Here is a 19,993-nt window from a genome sequence, read left to right as displayed (position 1 = left end):
ATTGTAGTTCCACTGACTTCAATAGGCCTAGGTTGAATTACACCAGCTGTGACTCTATACACAGTGAAAGACACCTTAGAAATACCAAGCTTGGACAGAAACATACCATTTCTTATTGCTATCTAAAATTAAAGTGAAAATTAAAACAGAACAGACAAAATTTAGAAGCTCTTCCTGCATTTAAAAAGGGTGACGGGGGGAGAGTGAGTATGTTCACGCTTTAACAAGAGAATTGGTAAGAAGAGGACAGAATATAGATACTATATTTTTTCTATCAGATCAATGTACTTTCTTGAGAAACAGATTTTTTTATCAAGTTATTATAAACATGCTTTTCAGTTGGCATCCATTTTGGCTCCAGTTATACCTGACTGATTCTGAAGTATGTTCCTCGGGCATCTGGTCATTTTTCACTGAAATCACCAGAATCTTCTTTTCCCCAGGAATGGGAAGTCTTCCTTTTTGTTTTTTGGCTTTTTCCTGAAAAGGCATGGAAATGTAGTTTTAAATCTCTACAGTAACTGTTTTTGATTATGATTTACCAGGCCGTAGGCATGTCTTTCTTTTCACACTTGCCAAAGGCTAACATGTTTTAGAATGTGGCATAATGTCTTAAAGCACAATTAGGTAGTTTATAAATAGATAAGTGTATTTGAAAACTAATGGAGACTGCTGTGAGCTACAACCAAAAGAATAAAGGCAGTTGCTTTGTAATTTTAAGGAAATATGTAGACAAACTTTTGATGTTAATGGTCCATAATTTTTGTGTGGTCTCAACTATGCCTCTAGTTTTGCATTCATAGTTAAGGCACCCACAGGGACAAGCAATTGTTGGCGGGGATGATAGCATGGGGATGAGGTAGGGTGGGTTCAAAAGTGCCTAAAATAGTTAATTAGGAATATTGGTGCCATTGCTCTCAATTGAACTTGTGGACCTAACTGAAACCTGACCCTAAATATTTCACTACAGCAACTGATTAATGGAATCAGCTAGGTCAGGGATTTTCAACCTGGAGGTTGCACATTCATTTAACTGCACCTGCAGATTTGGCATCACAATTGATAGTGGGGACAAAACTAGATGTCATTTTAACAAATTTGTCCATGTGAGTTGAAACAGAGAATTAATTAAGGCTGCAGTTAATTCTTGTAAGTATGCATAGCCCCTATGATTGTACTTATTCATAGGAGTTTACTTTTTTAGGCTGTTGGTGGGAAATGAAGGAGGATTATTCCTTCCTCTCCATCCAGGGAGAGAAATCTGGGTGATTCAGTTCTCATGCCTGTTTGCAAATAACTTTAATCTGTGAATGGAGTCCTTCTTTATGGTCAGGTGGTTCTGAAGAGGATGCTGAAGGTGTCAAAGTAATTCTGGGTTGAAGAATTAAGCTAGCCAAGGCCTTAACCTGCTGGATATAGCTCTGGTAAGACTCACACAAATGTGTAAAATGATATGGTAACTTTCATGACAGAAGCTCTACTTAGCAGAGCTTCTCTCTTTTTCCTTGATGCATGTTCAGATCTGAATCTTATTTGGTGCCTACGTCTATCTTTTACAAGATGTAACCCAGCAGGAAAGCCCTCCACTCTCAGCTAGGAGTGGCAGATAGCCTCCCCCCTGAGTGGGAAATGTGTTCCAAGAGTTTTCAAAGGTACCAATGGCAGTTAAGTCCTCAATTCCCATTCTTTCAGTGTGAGATGGGTGCCTCATTGCTGTTTGTGCCTTTCCCAGTGTGGTCAGACAGGAGTATAGCCAGTGAACTAATGTCTTGGGCTTGAAAGAGCTTAGGAGGGCCCTCTGTTAGAAAAATAGGCAGGCAAGCAAGCATCTCAATACTAACCTGATTGTATGCTCCTATTTAAAGACTGCTTGCGCACTGTGAGGGGAACTCGGGCCAATGCAGCTAGCTCAGTGATGAAATCCTGTTCTGCTTGCTGAACACAAAGGAAGACATATTATGATACTTTATAAAAGAGAAGAATGCTAACAAAGTTTGAACAGTTTGATTCCAGGACCATCCTAATCTACTCATGGAGAAGATAGGTGAGTCTAGAAGTGAGAAGAGCAAGGCTGTCACCAGGGTCACATCTATGAACCAAAGTATGTACTACTAGTAGTAATAAGGCTATGTCCTCTGCTTTTGCTCAGCAAAGAGAAAGTGATGCAGAGACAACAGAAATGTTCTCTCATTGATAGGGTGGGCATGCTCACAACTGGTTTTAGAGAGAACTGTGGGTGAGAAAAATGCACATTAAAATAAACCACTCACCAAATGTTCTTCTGTGCTAATGGAATACCCTTTAGGAGGACTGGACTTAACATATTATTTGGTCTGTTCTTGAAAAGGTTTTTGAAAATGTATAGAGCCTGGTTCACAGCCCACTAAAGTCAATGGGGCATTTTTCCACTGATTTCAATGGGCTTTGGAAAAAGCCCCTGGAGCCTCTCAGAAGTTTTGCCACTGCCTTCAATGGGAGAAGGAGCAAGTCCTCAGCTAGCTATACCTGCAACTTGTTTTACCTTGATTTACCTTTAGCTGATTTTCAAGTTGTGTTTCTAGATGATGCAATACCAATATCTTCTGTTTTAGGGAGTCCAGACGAACCTGCTGCTGCACATCAAACTGAGCCAAGAATTTTTGTTGTTGTAACAACATCCTGGTGAAGGAAAGCAGGCTAGTTTTAGAGGATTTAATGAGTTTAACTTAAGGAATAGTTCTGTTTTGTGCTATTTAGAAGGTTTCTTAGAGAGTGAGAAACTCTGACTACTAAAATCACCCCTTACAGCCATAAAAAGACCATTGATTTTGCCAAAGCAATTAATTTTTACAGCTTCCATAGTCACTAAATGGAATATGATTTTTTTTCTCTTTTGGTAGATTTTCTCAGGGGCATATGTTGCTTTGGATAGTCTTTTGGTAAGATTCAGGCCCTCTTTTGTAATGTTCTATGGTTAGAGGCTGACATATTCAGATCAGCTCCTTTGTCTTTCCCTGCATCATCTATGTGCCAAGAGGACTTACTTGTGGAAGCACAGCTAAAAGAGAAAAGAATTAGGAATTTCACTCTTGGTATTACACAGCTTAGTTGAGACTGAGCCAAACAGTGCTTGTATTAGCAAATGTATTCTTTGCTTGCCTTGGTTTGCTGGCCAAAGATTAATATTAGTACAGTAGAACTGGAATTTCTGTAATTTGGCTGAATCTGAAATGCTTCTTTCCTCCAATAGGTTATTATATTAGCGCTAGTAGTCACCCATGAGATTCCTGAGAACTATTAGTGCCTTTGATATCCTAGACCAGTATTTCTCAACCTGGCGGTTGCGGGATGAGTTTTGGTGGGGCTTGGGTGGCTTCTGCCCCAGCCCCCATGTGGCAGGGGTTGGGCTACATCAGCCCCCTACCTTTTCAAGCCTTAGTAAAGGGGGGGGTATCATGATTGTTTTTTAAAGTCCAAAGGGGGTTGCCGGCACAAAAAGGTTGAGAAACACTGTCTTAGAGCATTCTCAGTTACAAATGCTATCTATACACCACCAACTAATCGAGGTCTATTTTAATGTTGAACACTTACAGAATGTTGGCTTTTTCTAATTGCTCTTTGAGCATGGAATGAAACAACTGAATTGAGGCCCTAAACCAACCACAAGTGAAATCAATAGGAGTCTTTCCATGTGTATGAATAGGAGCTTCCCCACTTATTTCCTTAGAACCAGGATTTGGCCTTAGAAGAAATCACAATGACAAGTGTGGAGTAAGTGTTGCTGATTGATTTTTAAGATATTACTTTGGATTAACAAAACACTACATTCTCCAAGACTATGTACTTCTGCTTGTACTAAGGTTGACTTCATTGTATTTTATATGAAATATCTGATGGAGAAAGTAACAGCTAAACTTTGTGAAATGAGGTTAATTGTTTCATCTCTAAAACCAGTGACAAAGACTGGAGAGAGTGATGGGCAGCGAGATCTTTCCTACAACCCTTAGTTGCATGGATTCCTTCTAAACAGTAATATTATTACAAATGATGATGGAGAGCAGGGACTTAAGCAATGATTTCCAGTGAGTTAGAGGTAGCAGAATATCTGTACAAATGCTTAACCTGGCTGATGTGTCAAAATGAAACGGTCTGTGTCACTCCTCATGCTAAGTTAGGTCTTTTTGAAGATAGTACAGAAAAAAAAGATTACAAAAACAAATATGTCACAAACTTCATGACTTAGGGCCCAGTCCTGCAAACACATGCAAAATGGAACCTTTTACTCTAGTAAACAGTACATCCGTTAGTAAGTGCTTTTGGGATCAGGATCTTAGTTGTGTAAAATCAAATGTAGCAAATTACTGATTTTGATTGGATAAGAATCCATTAAGTACACTAATACTCTACGGGCTGGATCCATTTGGACAATCTAGCCCTAAATAAAATACAGTTATCTTTGAAAGCACAGGATGCTAACTGTACTCTTCTTAGCATTTTAAATAAGGTTATTCATGATCCCTTAATTTTATCTTAATTACAGTATACATTTACTCAAAAGTAAACAAGAGTACTTTCAGTGTTTTAACATCATATTCTGTCTAATCTGGTATCTGAAAGCAGCAGTCTCAATGTCATTTACTTCAAAGAACTTTCAAACCATGTGCTAACTTTTAAAAAAAAAATTTAAAAACCCGTTCTGATAGCAAGTGCCTTATGTGTTACTTTATGTACTGTGATTAATGACCATCAAAATGTTTATTAGTGACAGAGCAATTCTCTGAGCTCCAATACATATAAATTGAGACTACACTTTCTTTCTTCTTCAAAGGCAAAACACAAGTGAATGTTTAAGAACAAGCTTTTTGTGGTCTGTTATATGAAGTTATTTAATCACAGCTCAGTTCACAAAACCGAAACAACTCACAAGATTTAAATATCAAGAATAAGGAATATTCCTGCCTGCTCTCACCTTTGATGGACTGCAGATGATGTGTTCTGGGTGCCTTGATTCATTTTTTCTTTCAATGTTTGTTCATTTTCTTCTTGTTTTTTTCTGAGTCTGTTATTTTCAGTCCTTTCTGCTAAAATAACATTTCTGTAAAATCTTCTGCTCAAAATAACAAATCCTGGGATATTTTTACTTTGAGTTGTGACAATATATTAATTTAATTTTCTTATCGGCACAATTCAATATAATCTCAGTCTTTCCAAAGTTAGTGCTGTTTTAGTGTGTAAAGTACATCTTACATACACCTGCTGTGTACACAGGAACTCCTTACTTAATGTTGTAGTTATGGTCCTCAAAAATGCGACTTTAAGTGAAACGATGTTAATGGCTAGTGGCAAGAGTTACAAGATAGATGTAAGTGGTATACAATTCTGTCTCTTAACGTAATTAAAACAAGAATCACAAAAAAGAAGTAGTGGTTCATAGCTATTAAAAACCTAAGATGAATAGCAGTAAAGGCACATGGGTCTTCAATATTCTTTCACTCTAGTAATTCATGATTGCTTTTTGTTTGATTTGTGATTCTTCACTGGGTGTGTCTTGGGCCACATAGGTCTAGATCATATTATCGAGGGTCTAATACACTCCTGTTTTTATTACCAGTATAAATACATTTCTGCTCTATCATGCCAGTAGGTTTATACTCAAGTAATGCAATGATAGTATTTTTCCCCTAAGTGTGGATCTTCAGTCAAAGAGCAAAACCGCATTCTTAGCAGCTGCTTACAAATTTAAATCTCACAGCTCATAAGTAGTAATACTGATGTGTTGAACCATTAATATTATCCAAACAGACAACAAAATGTTCTAAATGAGCAACTGCCATAACTCACTCCATATTTTGTCACTTAGTCATGAGAGGTATTCAGGGCCCTGCTTAAGCAAAGCATTTAGGCATATGCTTAAATCCAACCCTAGTTAGGAAAATATTTTTGCACATGCTTAACTGTAGCCATTTGCTTAGGCCCATCAGAGACACTGGGATTTAAGCAGGTTTTTAAGTTCAGAGCTGACTAGGGATGCACTGCTGAATCATGGCCAAAGCCTTCGAGAGACCCTGAATGACACAGACAGGGACCCTTTACTGCATGGCTCCCATTCAACAATGCAGCCTCTAAAATGCACTGGAGTTCCTACCCCTTGTATCGCATGCTTCAGCATAGAAACCTGAATGGGAGGTGATGGTCATTGTCTGGTACAGCCAAGGTCTTAGTTTGGTGAACTGGTAACATTTTGGAAACCAAAGCTTATAATTATTATACATTCAGCACGTTGTATTGTTTTTGAAGGTGCAAGCAGATCTACAAATTCAATTCTTTGTGACATACTGTTACATTCTCTTATGTTTAAAGATCTTTATATGTGGTGACAGGGTGCTAACAGCAGCACCCTGACCACTGACAGTGCTGCAGCCTAGGGAAGGCTGCAGGCCCAGCTGAGGGCAATTATACACTTTGTGGTAGGGGATTGTGAGCACCTGAGTGGCAATCACTGGGTTAACAAGGTAATTGTGTGTGTGGCGGGGGAGGAGAATATAAGGACAGGAAACAGGAAGCAAATGTGGCTGACAAGGAAGCTTGGGTAAGCTGCAGGGAAGCCTGTCCTTGCTGCAAACCTATGTTGCATAGTTTCTTTTGCTAAGTGTGCCCTCTTACATAACTAAACAGCCAGGTATACATTTGTGACTGCAGAACCACCTGAACTGGCCAGGCAGTGAGGTTCACTAGGTAGTGAAGGAGGGGCCCTGTCACATAAGCACGCATACATTAATGGCATTTGTCAAAAGTAAAGCTTAACACCACATAATTGCTGCATTCTTCATACCCTGAAAGGATTTCAGCTGTTGAAGTTTTCTTTTTTCATGCCCATCCATGATTTTTTCTATTTGCTGGTAGTAGCGTTGCACCAGTCTATTGACACCATTGCTGGTCACATATACACTCTCTACAGCAGCTTCTATCAGTCTCTCCTGCAATACACAGTACAAGTAGCTATTAATTTATCAAGGGAAGAACTAAAATGTCTGTCTGCTTAAGAAGCAAACTAGAAGATGTGCGGAAATCTTCTAAAGGTTAGCGTGCAAGTGCATGTCTGTGAATTTAGTACTTGTGAAATGGGCTAGACTGATGTTTTGGAAAATAGGGTCCTCTGTTTATCCACGGAACAGTACAACACGAATAGTGACAGTGCAAGCTTTCCCTACTAATATGCTTCAATCCTCAGCTGGAGGGGTTCAGTCTCCATGACCCATTCCATCTCAGACTGCCAATGAACTACAGTACACACACAGCTCTCCCATTTTTCATTGTACAGTAAATTAAGCAGCTTCTCCTCTTATCTCTGTCCATCCTGCTATATACTGTAATATGGGTTAACCAATTTTTGTCTTGACTTGGCAATAATTCTGTTTAATTCATAGTATTTATTAACCTTCAACTCCTTGTAAATGGGTAGTGGTTCCAAAATGCTCCTAACCATACTAATTCTCTCTGTCTCGGAGAGAACTCTCAACTCTCTTATACTTTTGAGTTGGGCCTAAGACCTGGTCTGGCTGCCAGGATGAATCAGCAGAAGAGCTCTGTATCTCTATACAGAATTTGTAAGATCATATAACAAGTTCCAGTTCTTTCACTTGTCATGCTTCCTTATGCTGGATAAAAAATTACTAGTGTCCCTCCATTTTATCAGAAAGTAATTCCTAAAAAGACTGTTAGGGACAGATCAAATACCTTGAAGTCCTCTCCATCATCAGAGCTTTGCTTAGCAGCTTCTTGCCGGGCATGCTGGAGCAAGGCCTGCCCAATCACTTGTTCCATGTGCTGCTGCACAAGCTGAAGAGCTTCTTGGATTTCTGCAACTAACTGCTGATGAAATTCCAAACGTGTTTGTTGAGTTTCCTCCTCCAGCTTCTCCTCTTCTTCCAGAATGTGAGATTCCTAGTAATCAGATAAAAGCTATAAGAGAGCTACATTCCACTACATATCTTTATGGCCAAATAATTGGGCGTTAGACTCTTGATTCTTTAGGAGAAAAGACATCCTTAGGATAAGTCCGTTGATCTTAATAGCTACATTGAAGTTGTATGACTCTATTGTATGTGTGGTTTTTAAAGGAAAGTCCTTTCACCCCTGCAACAAGGCTGTCTTTGACTACATCTGTATGTACCTATGTCATAGTATAATCCCCCACTCTGAACCTTAGCGTCCAAAAGATGGGGTACCAGCATGAATTCCTCTAAGCTCAATTACCAGCTTAGTACCTGTAGCGCTGCCACCAACCAGGAATTCCAGTGCCTGGTACACTCCGGTCCCTCCAAACCTTGCCCAGGGACCCCCAAGACCCAGTCCCTCTGGATCTTAACACAAGGAAAGTAAACCCTTTCCCTCACCGTTGCCTCTCCCAGGGCTTCCCCTCCCTGGGTTACCCTGGAAGATCACTGTGATTCAAACTCCTAGAATCTTAAAACAGAGAGGAAAATTCACCTTCCCCCCTTCTTCTCTCTCCCCCTCCCAGACTCTCCCTGAGAGAGAAAGTAATCTTAACACAGAGAGAAAATTAACCTTTCTCTCCCCCTTCCCTCCTTTCTCCCCACCAATTCCCTGGTGAATCCAGACCCAGTCCCCTGGGGTCTCACACCAGAATAAAAAAAACAATCAGGTTCTTAAACAAGAAAAGCTTTTAATTAAAGAAAGAAAAACAGTAAAAATTCTTTATAAATTTAAGATGGAATATGTTACAGGGTCTTTCAGCTATAGACAGTGGGAATACTCTCCCAACCTAAGTATACAAGTACAAATTAAAATCCTTTCAGCAAAATACAAATTTGAACTCTTTCCAGCCAAATACACATTTGCAAATAAAGAAAACAAACATAAGCCTAACTCGCCTTATCTACCTAGTACTTACTATTCTGAGCACCTAAGATCCTGTATCAGAGAGATTGGAGAGAAACCTGGTTGCACGTCTGGTTGCTCTTAGAACCCAGAGAGAACAACAACCAAACACTAACAGCACACACAAAAACTTCCCTCCCTCAAGATTTGAAAGTATCCTGTCCCGATTGGTCCTCTGGTCAGGTGACAGCCAGGCTCACTGGACTTGTTAACCCTTTACAGGCAAAAGAGAAATGAAGTACTCCTGTTCTATTAACCCTTAACTATCTGTTTATGACAACCGATTTCTGGCTCCCTCCAGAGATGGGTGAGTGGTTGTGTATTTAGAATGTTCATCAGGTGTACTACTAGAGGGTAGTGTCTTCTTTCAGATAAGATTTGAAATTGAGGTATTGACCACTTCTGGTAGCTAAGCTTTGGACAGCTAGTATGCTAACCTCAGTGACCTGGTTTTATTCCAATCTGGGTAACTACAATTGCTTACCGCTGTTTCAATTGTTTTGTATTTTTCTTTCCATTTTGTCCTAATGGATGATGTGTTTCACCGCAGAGGCAGCTGCATTTTGAATGAAGCAATTCTTATATGGAAAGTAGGAAAACTCCTTTGGGATCCTTTGAAGCCAAGGCACTAAGAAAGAACTATGCTCAGGCACTCAGATAAGATGGTGATGAGAGCAGTATATTGTAAGGTCTTAGAAGATAATACTAATGCAAAACACCTGTTTTCTCTAGCAGGAGAAGAGAAGGGGGAAATGACGCACATTTTAAACATATAGTCAGTAAAAGAGAGAATAAATAAGGTAAAAAGACTTTGTAGAAAGGAACACGTTCCAGGCACTGCAATTATTTCTATATCCCTTGACTCTGTCTGCTATAAATGCTATTTACTTAATTGATACCTATTAGTGATGGCAGAAGCTCGTCAGATACTGCTTGCACACAGCAAAACTAGGAATTTGTTGAATCCCAAGAAGTCCCTCCAAATGGGAAGCACTGAAAAGACCACATTTCTGAAGCAAATTCTCTGTGCTACCCATCTGGGAGCATACAGAAAGCTAACACATAAATAACATGGCATAGCTCGCTGCTGAGGGACCTTGGGCAAGTCACTGCATGTCTGTGCCTCAGTTTTTCCATCTGTAAAATGGGGATAATGATACTGACTAGAGCTAGTTGAAAAATTTTCAGCAAGACTTTTCTATTTAAAACTGTTGTTTTGCCAAAACTGAAATGTTTTGTGCAAATGTGATGGTTTCAATGAAAATGTCATCAGGAAGTTTCTCAGGTCCAGGCTGGAATTTCTGAAAGTAGGGAGAGAGAAACCAACCCACTCTGAATTGGCAGAACAGGGAGCTGAACCTGGTCTCCTACATCCCACATAAATGCTCTAACTACTAGGCTACTGGCTGGGGAGGTGTGTGCTGGGGAGGAGTTGGGTTCTGTCTCATGTTTTTTGTGAAAAATTCCAGAAGCTCTAATTTTTGTTGTGCAGTGGAACAAAAATTAATTTTGAAACCTTGAAATGTTTTGCACAATGGAATTGTTTACCAGCTAGTCCTAATACTGACCTCTTCTGTAAAGTGCTTGAAGATCTGCTGATGAAAAGTGCTAAATAAGAGCAAGATACTGTTGTGATAGCAGACAGCTTCCAGGAGAAATAGTTCAGTGTTTAAAAACGATATGTCATGTAGGGCTCAGATTATTCAGATGAGTCCCATGATTACAGCAGATTTCAAATCCTTCAGATTGAGTCCTTATGCTGTGACACATCTTTTCCTTTCAAGTCAAAATGTCACAATAATATGAAAAAACTATGAGGAGTCCTTGTGGCACCTTAAAGACTGAGATTTATTTGGGCATGTAGCAGGGTGGTGACCTGCTCCAGCCCTGGGAGAGGGCTGGCAGGCTGGAAGAACAGCCCAGGCTAAGTGGGGAAACAGCCGCAGTTGTGGCCATGCCCCAAACTGACTCAGCTGGCCCTATAAAGAGACTGCTGGGCTGAAGCAGTCTCACTCTCTCTCTGCCTTTAGAGGGAGAAGGGCCTGGCTGCTAGGGAGTGTACCTGGATACCTAAGGTGGAGCAGGGCTAGGGGAAGGCAAGAGGAGCTGGGGAGCTCTGGCCTGGAAACCCCCAGGCTGCAGGCCTAGGATAAGGCCAATTGGGTACTAGAGTTGCAAAGGGCCAGCCCACAGGTAGGCAGAGGCAGCAGGTCCAAACCCCTTTGCCTGTGATGAGTGGCTGATACACGGCAGTCTGCCCCAGTGAACAGGGGCTAAGTGATGACTGGCAGTAGCCAAGACTGAGGCAAAGTGGAGATAGTGGGGCGGGGTTCCCCTGGGAGGAGGAGACCAGAACTGTGGGGTTACTGCCAGGGGGCAGGACCCCAGTTAAAGAGGCACCAGGTCCTGGGAGGGACACGGGGGCCAGAGAGAGGACAGGTAGATCACCAGCCTGCAGAGGGTGCTCCGGAGCTGGAATGAGCTAATTCCTGGAAGTCACCAGCAGGGAGCGCCGCAGGGGTGAGTCCACACCTCTACAGGGCATAAGCTTTCATGGGCTAAAACCCACTTCATCCATGGGTTTTAGCCCACGAAAGCTTATGCCCAAATAAATTTTAGTCTCTAAAGTACCACAAGGACTCCTTATAGTTTTTGCTGATACAGACTAACATGGCTACTGCTCTGAAACCTGACACTAATGTAAGTAAGGGAGTAGGATGGGATAAAACAGGAACAAGATTGAAGAGAGTGTTCATGAAAATTGTATTTCAAATAAATATTATTTGGAATGAAATGTGGGGCATGCTTTTCTTTCTCTCTTAATTTTGAGGTTAAGCTTCCCATAAAATAAAAATTAATCTGGCAGCTGCTCCAAGTAACTACATTCTTCACGGAAAGTAAGAAATGAGAGTAGAACTATAACTACCCACAGGTATTTTGCAAGCTGAGAGTGCCCATGTTAATGCTGGCCTGTTTTGACACATCTTTCTTTATAATTCAGGCAGATGTTTCTGATTTTTTTTTTTTTAACAAGGCACAAATGTCATCTCATCATAGTTGAACTTCGGGTTTGTGCTGCTGTTTTCCTGAATGACATTTACATTTTTACACTAAATTAGAAGATTCATTGCCCCCATTATGCTGTCTGGCAGCACATCTAAAATGGCATATGCTCAAATTTTAAATGAGTTTTTTAAAAATAAGTAAAAGTCTCTCAGTCAGACAATCTAAGTTATCCCCTCCCACCCTTGCTCATGTAAGGGCTCTGGATTCTAGTTTTGGAGGATCCCATTTAACATTTTTGGATTTTGTCTTTTTTTGCTAGTCTGCTCCTTTCTCCTGTAGCAGGGGGAATCATAAGGTGCTGTTCTTGGCACTTCTTTAGAGGACCAGTTTGTGGTTGGCCTCTGCAGAGCAGTACAAAAGGGGAAGGATGAAAGAAACACTCCTTATGCCCTGCATCTGATCTACCCAGATCTATTTTGCTGAGGAACATAGTCTCTGCTGCAGATCAGTGTTCATGTGGGTATCAAGTGGGAGGTAGGTTAAATGCAAGGAATGTGGAAAAAAGTTTTGTTTTTTCATCTTTAATCTGAGGCATTATTTATAGTACACAAGTCTCTTCCGTTCAGTAGGGAATATTTTGATGGACAAAGTCACACCAAATGGGTATCCACAGTATACTGGGATCTGGTTGCAGACAGTGTTGCCGAACCTCCTACTTAAGGCCCGGAATGAAAAAGAGAGTCAAACAATAGGCAGGCAATTGAAGAAAGACCAGGGTTGAGTTGCACAGAAACTACTCATCTGCTGTGGGTGGAGTTAGCTTCTGAAGGCACTCTCCATAGGTCAGACAGCTACATTGCGTTTCTTAGGAAATTCAACCTTGTATATCTAGCAGTGTTGGCTGGGTTGGGGGACTAACCTGAGTGCCTGATGGGAGCGTTGATATTTGAAATCTATAATAAGTATACATAAGAAAATAACTGAACTGAAGGTTAACCTTCAAGAAAGGTCATGCAGATACAAACTATACTTCTTTCCTGGAAGCAGACACTCAAGATGGGCCAATGGATATATTTAACTCCCATCAGCTCTAGAAATACATAAAATAGATCAACTAGAGGACTTTGCTGAGTTAGGGAAGGAAAAAGAGAAGATGGCCAGCCTCTCGAGTGGATGTGAATGACCACCACAGAACATATTTTTAGGTCTGCTGAGAGACATAAGAACCCTTTACCCCAGCGAAGGGCCTTTAAAGTGCATGATTACTTGCTGCTCTGGTGAGAATTTCTCATGTCTTGTTGCATGGGCTTGTTTCCTTTACATGCTAGCACACTATGTTTCAACTGTTGCTTTCATATCAAATAAAAAACAAAAATCTTTGTTATTCTTGTTAGAGTAGCTTTATAGCTAAAGGAGGAGTGATGTCCTTTGTACACCTAAGGCTACAGGAAACCGTAATTTTCTATTGAAACAATGATACTTGTGCTAAGGTACTTTACATGTCAATGATGGCTAAATTTTTGAATAGAGGTTATTTCTTTTCCTTGTTGTTTAATTTTTTGGGACTCCTAAGGCTGCTTTCAATGTCAGACATTATACAAGGCAAGAACTATGGCAAAAATGGTCAGGAAACTATAAATACCATTGCGTTCTGTAGTTGCCACTGGTGTTCATCTTGACAATGTGAGGAACTCTTTTGCAGAATATGTTGTTCTCTTAGCTCCTGAAGCAAGCTTTTCTTCTGGGACATTTTCATGTGAGTCAGAGTAGCCATAGCAACATTTCGGACTGCTAACCTTCTGAGAACTGAACACAGCAAGAGTCTATGCTTCTGTAATATGTATTTAGCAGACCTGTGAAAGGGATCATGGCTTTTTAATCTCCATTTATCAACCAAACTACTTTATTTTGCATATTTATGTTCAACAATGACAGGCATGATTCATAGATGAAAGAGTTGCAACAAATACAATGCAGGGTCTGTCATACAAATGATATCCCAAAATGCTTTACAGAGTTATACAGTACAGGTGTCACTATGACAATTTTCCAATTTTGTAGTGACAAAGTAAAAAGGAAAAAAGATAAAAAGAGAGGAGGCAAAGAAATTAAGACAGAGCTGAGACAAGTGTTAGTTGAGTGGAGGGGAGCGAGGAATCTCATGGTGCATTTTAAGAAATAAAGAGGGCAATTTTGAGCCACCTCCTGACATGGATAGGGAGCTAAGGGAGTTGTCTGAGGATGTGGGGCAAGGTAGGCATTCAGTTCCAGTGTGTGTTGTGTGTGTTAGAAGGGTGGCATCAGCTTTCTGAACATAATGGAGATTCAGAATGTGGAGGTCATGGAGAAGAATTGCAATAGTCAGAGGAAATAAAGGAATACTAAGGACTTATGCAAAAGGTGGTGTCAAGCCTGTAGTACACAATGGCATATTGCAGAGACAGCAATAAGCAGATCTGCATGCATACTCTAGGAGAAAGATTTCAGAGTAGCAGACAATGTCAAAGTTATGGTCCAATGAAGACACTTGGTGACTTAATGAAAAAAGACAGAAGACATGGAGTTGTGTTTATTGAGACGGCTACTCCTGCCCAAAGGAACTGTATCTGTCAGAGATTTTTAGCTGAAATAGAGGAGATGAAGTTGTAGTTTTCTTCATCAAGACAAGAAGAGAGAGTGGGCAGGAAGAAGTAAGTGGTATCAACAGATATGTACAGTTGTGTATCAGATTAAAAGCAGAAAGGATTAAAGGTCAAGAGAAGACCAGTGAACTGAGCACTTCATCTCGTGGGAGGCTATGGTTGGTCTGTAGCAGGGACCCTGGCCTGCTACAAAGTGAGACAGAGAAATCAAATTCCTAAGTAGCAGGCAAATTTATGAGTGCAAAGTTAGGGGTGATTCAAAACAAGAATAAATGTACTGAGAACAAACCCTTTGACAAACCACAGATTGTCCCACCAGGAGGAAAGATCCCATGTAACCCATCATGATCACTAGTAAGCATTAATATGACACAGTGAGGATGTTTGCTTTTCCTTATCATAGGATTTTTGCAGTTTTAGCTAGTGAAAAATTAATGCTCATTCAATTAAAAACCTATGGTAATTCTCTCTCTGTATGAATAACTGAAGAGTCCCTCTTCATCACTCCCCACCCAAGCCTGGATTATCCTAGAGTTTTTCATTACACCTGCAGTTTTACAGTATTGCTTAAAAGTGATAAAACCATACTCACTCCTCACTGAGGCCACCTAATCGGCTTAAAACACCTTGGATAATCTTCTCATGTTTCTCAGACAGGTGTTTTTGCATCACAGCACACAGAGCATACTCCTTGGTCCATAGCTAAGAAAAGAGGGGGAAAACCCCACAATGTTAAGATTTCCTCATTTTAATCACTTTTAAATGGTGCAATACGATGAATTAGGTTTTTATTCTGTAATGTGTTTATGAATAATGTAACAGACCCTCATTTCCCTTGCTCTCACATACAGCATTCACACTGCAGTATTTACAGATGCCCCTGCTGTCAAGCTATGCTGTTCAGGAGTATTTTTTCCAATACATACGGGCCTGATGCAAAGCTCATTGAAGACAGTGGGAGTCTTTCCACAGACTTCAGTAAGCCTTGGCAGGACTGAGATGTGCTTCCCATTGATTTGACTTTGTGGTCTCTTCATTTGTCTGGCAGAGGGAAACCAAACAAACAGGCACAATAATATTTTAATGAGTGAGGTCTGTGAGCTTCAAAGTTCTTTTTGGAACACTGAAAAAATCATACCTGACGACCCTTTCTGAAGGAGCGTGTGTTTTTTCACTTTCCCTGAACAAGGTGAAAAAGTTGTCATCTTGCATCAGATGCCATATTCCACAGAGAGAGACAAGGTGGGTGAGGTAATATCTTTTACTGGACCATAGCTTTTATTACCTCACTCACCCTGTCTCTCTAATATCCTGAGACCAACAGGCTATAACAATACTGCACGTTCCATACAGTTCACAAGGTAAGGGCGATAGTGTTGTCTAGTGGTTGGAAAAGGAGATTGGGATCTGGACTTACAGATTCCATTTACAACTTTACCACTCAGCCACTGTGCAGCTTTGGAAAGGAGTTTAATCTGCTGGTGTCTCAATTTACCTATCTGTGGAAAAAAAATTTAAATTAACTCCTCCCCTGGCTCTCCCAACACAGCTTGTTTGATCAATATACCTGTCTTTTAGACTGTAAACATTTTGGGGCAGGGACTGTCCTTAACTTCGTCTTGTGCTGTGCTAACAATACTGCCAGCACTAAACCTATAATGATATGGGCTCTTATGCCCTAAGCTCTTCTATTACTGAAGGCCGAAGCATTATGTTTTTAGGTTGCACTGGAGCCAAATGACTGTTTGGTGAAATTCAAGGTACTTGTTAGGCTGAGAGAGATGCGTAAAGTTAATTTAGAGTTTTATATATGCCATCTCAAGAACTGCCTCCCATCCACTTTGTGATCTGTGCTCATCCAGAACATTTTCTGCTGAAGTAAGTGGACAAATCACCACTTAAATTGAGAGAGCTGAGCCCACTAACCCCAGCAGAGAATTGGACCCTACAACAAGGTGAGAAGCTTGCAGGTGCAAGAGAATTGGATAAGGTGAGACGCTTGTAGGTGCTGATGGTAAAGCTTGATACTGGGTCTTCCTATCTGCTATTCACTCCTTGTGGACATTACTGAGCCCACTTAGCTTTTGGAAGGGTACCTATTTGGCAAGATGCACCTATTTGGCCAGGACGTCTAAAATGATTGAAATCTTGGATTCGTATCTGACTGGTAAAGCTGCAAGCACGTGCAGCTGCAGGTGTCAAATGAAGCTTTATAAAGCCCTCAGATATCACAGGGTTGGGTTCCAACTAAATGCCTGTAATAATAATAATATAATTGTACCAATATCTCTCTTTGGGCCATTCTGTTCATGGATAGGGTGGTGACACACAGACTCACCTGCGGTTCACTACTCTGTATCAGCAGCTTGTGTCAGGACTGACATACTCACTACACGTAACACACTGTTGTCATAATCTGTAGCTAAATGGTGCCATATAAGATGCCACTGGAAAGCTAACCCCTCTCTGATCATTAATATTCTTCCATGATGTAAGTACAGGGTACGTACAAAGAGTTACAAGTATGTGCTAGAATTATGTTCTTTAAATGTGTTTGGCAAGCAGTGCATAAGCCCAGTCTGCCTTAGACAAAGAAAATGTGTATTGTATTGTCCTCAGGCACAGATAATGAAGGCACATTTACATAGAATGGAAACTAAGCCATCAACCTTGCATGTGGGAGACTGCCTCGGGGTGGGGGTTGGGCTAAAAACTTCAAATAAATAACTAAATCAACTGATTGTACACAATATTACTGTATTGCAAAAGTGAATCAAGTAAGGTTTTTTCTGGAAGCTAATGACACACTGGTGATCAATATCATTGTGAAATATATGTATTAATACTATATGAGGAAATGTGGATAACTAATGATATTAAGCTTTAAAGTCTGTGCCCAAACACAGAGAGAAACAGGTTTTCTCTCAGACAGGAGGGAAGGCAGCTATCTACACGTCTCCAATGAAATTAACCAAACTGTGACCCAAAACATGGAGGATGGGAAGTCTACAGGAAGGGAAGAACAGCACAAGGTCATCCCGAGCGTGGGGACAAAACTGTGAGTTCGGGAAGTTTTAAGGAAAGGGAACAAGCCATCCTAGCATCCATCACTGAACAAGGCGCCAGAACTCTTGCAAGCTGGGAAAGATGGATTCTTTAACCAATGGGGTCGAAGTGTCCTGGAACAAAAGATTGATAAGAAATCAACCTTGAACCAAGACAGTAACTTACCGAGTTAAATCTTAGCCATTGGAAAGCACATTTTTACTGTTTGTTTATAACCCTCTCTAACTTTTTCTTTTACTTTGCATCACATAAGCTATGTTCTTTTGTTAATCAACTTGGTTTACTTTTAGGCTAAACCACCCCAGTGCTGTTTGAATGGAAGTAATTGTTAACTCCAGTGAATGTGGCAAGCAGCTGAGTATTATCTCTTTAACAAAGCAAACAAACCATATTATTTCTCTGAATGCTCCAGGAAAGGGCTGGATGTTGCAGACTACACAGGCTTTGGGAAAATTCAGGACTGGGGGTTTTGGGGTCATCTTGCCAGATGTAACCAAAGCTGATGGAAACCAGTGTATGGCTGTTGTGTTGTAGGCAGGCTGCTGAGCTCAGTGTACTGAATCAGGGTTGCATAGCACACAGACACTCCGGATACTGCACTGTTGTCTGTTAGTGTCCAGGCTGTGAGCCATAGCAGCAGAGCAGTTAAAGCTGCCAGCGTTACAGAGCAGGGAGTGACACAAAACCTTACTGGTCTGAACTGCACCTTAGGTTGTGAAAAGCTACCAGTTGTTTCTTAGCTAACTGCATATCCCAAGAGAGCCCTTTTATTTCTAAAACTTCTCCACAGTGCTATGTATTGTGCACTCTCTCACACACACTCTCTCTCTCTCTCTCTGAGCAGTTCGGATGAGAAGAGATGAGCAGACTCTTAATTTTCAGAAGGGGATTTTAGAGAGAGACAGCAAATGGCAGTTTTCTTGCTATTGTTTTTTGGATACCTGGCTATTGACAGAGAAGTCGTTTTTAGGTGTTTATATGCCAGTTTATTCTCTAATATTTTGTGGATTAAATTAATAAGGAGAGACTCTATTATTTTTGCAATCAAACAAAAAGCCAAATTTGTCCATTCCAGACAGATGGAAGCTGAGTGATCAGAATGATCATAAAGAAGGGAAATATATTCATTACTGTTTATTATTTGTTGACCACCAACACTGTGTACAAGGCTAAGTAAACTTCGCTTAGAGAAAATGAGTGAGTCATAGTTTTCACTGAGAGGACATCTAGCACAAGATAGAATCATAAATACGGATAAAGGTTCCTGTGGTGACTCCTTGGAAACAAGGACCATTAATAAGCTGAAAAATACGTTTGTGTCTAAGGTTCCCTCTCAGTGAAAACCCTTGCAAACAGGCTTGAATAAAGAACTAGTCACATAGGCCCAGATTCTTGGTCATAAGAGAGGAACGCACCACTGAGAAGGCATGCACACAAAGGTAGCGTGATGCCTCCTTTACACTCCTATCCTCAGTCAGCTCTGCACTGGTCTGGTTCAGCCTCCATCTACAGGCCAGAGCAACATGTAGGCTTCTTTAACCTATGTCAATGGCCAAAGACAGCAGCTGGGCCTTGCTGGAGTCCAGGAAGCCCCCCTTTCTCCTCGGTCACCTGCTGGCTCTATGCCTACAGAGGCTCTCTCCTTATATGCACCTCTTCAGAGCTGCTTTGCAATACTGATGTGGCACAGCGAGATCCAAAGTCAAGAGAGAATTTGGCCCTTGTCCGGTAAGTGTTTGTCAGGCAAACTGAAGGGGAAGGCCTGGAAAGAAGACTGGATTCTCTGCTGCACTGAGCTTCCACAGCTGCATCAGGGAGCTGGGTAAGGTGTTAATGCTTATAGCTGGTTACAGTTCCCACATTCTCAGAGTGGGTCTGTGTGACTCTAAGTCCCAGCACAGGTTAGACATGCCATGGGGCTGCTCTAGCTTCCACCACCTGAGTATGGTCCCTGAGTGTGCTTGTTACTCCATGGCCTTGCCCTCGTACCAGCCTGAAAAGCAGACTGGGAGCACTGAAGGGAGAAGGTGGGACTATCAGGAAAGCTAGTGCAGCCTATACCATCCTCCTGCGCACCAGGCTGCGTGGGGAGGGACTGTATGCCTCTGAAGCATCCTTCCCTGAACTCTCCTGAAGTGGTATACCACAGCACTTCCCCTTCAGTACACACCTGTGTCTAAGTGGTTCAGTTTGGCTCTAAATACTATTAAAATCTCACAGGTTAGTGTTATACCCAGCTTATGGATGGGTAAACTGAGGTACAGTGGGAGGGTTGGGTGACTTGCTCTGTGATTCTGAGTCAGTGGCTGGACTGGAACTTAAAAGTTCTGATTCCTCATCCCCTTCTAACCACTATAGACCACTCTCAATACAGGAACAATAACTGAAGTGGGAGTATT

The 19,993-nt window shown here is 41.1% G+C and overlaps 1 protein-coding gene across 2 annotated transcripts in view; it reads right to left on the bottom strand.

Annotated features, from left to right (window-relative positions):
- Positions 1 to 367: 367 nt before the first annotated feature.
- Positions 368 to 19,993, bottom strand: part of EVC (EvC ciliary complex subunit 1) — a 94,627-nt gene continuing 75,001 nt past the window's right edge. For both annotated transcript variants that reach the window (XM_050947454.1, XM_050947455.1), the window contains 8 exons: positions 15,121 to 15,230; positions 13,529 to 13,739; positions 7,717 to 7,923; positions 6,812 to 6,956; positions 4,949 to 5,060; positions 2,532 to 2,658; positions 1,842 to 1,935; positions 368 to 480 (listed from right to left, as the gene is read on the bottom strand). In XM_050947454.1, coding sequence (XP_050803411.1) covers positions 404 to 480; positions 1,842 to 1,935; positions 2,532 to 2,658; positions 4,949 to 5,060; positions 6,812 to 6,956; positions 7,717 to 7,923; positions 13,529 to 13,739; positions 15,121 to 15,230 — 1,083 coding nt within the window. In that variant the 3' untranslated portion in view covers positions 368 to 403. The remainder of the gene's footprint in view (positions 481 to 1,841; positions 1,936 to 2,531; positions 2,659 to 4,948; positions 5,061 to 6,811; positions 6,957 to 7,716; positions 7,924 to 13,528; positions 13,740 to 15,120; positions 15,231 to 19,993) is intronic.

Source organism: Gopherus flavomarginatus, chromosome 3, assembly GCF_025201925.1.
Source record: "Gopherus flavomarginatus isolate rGopFla2 chromosome 3, rGopFla2.mat.asm, whole genome shotgun sequence".
Lineage (NCBI taxonomy): Eukaryota > Metazoa > Chordata > Testudines > Testudinidae > Gopherus > Gopherus flavomarginatus.
The sequence above is the reverse complement of the archived record's forward strand: the minus strand, read 5'-3'. Positions and strand labels throughout refer to the sequence as shown.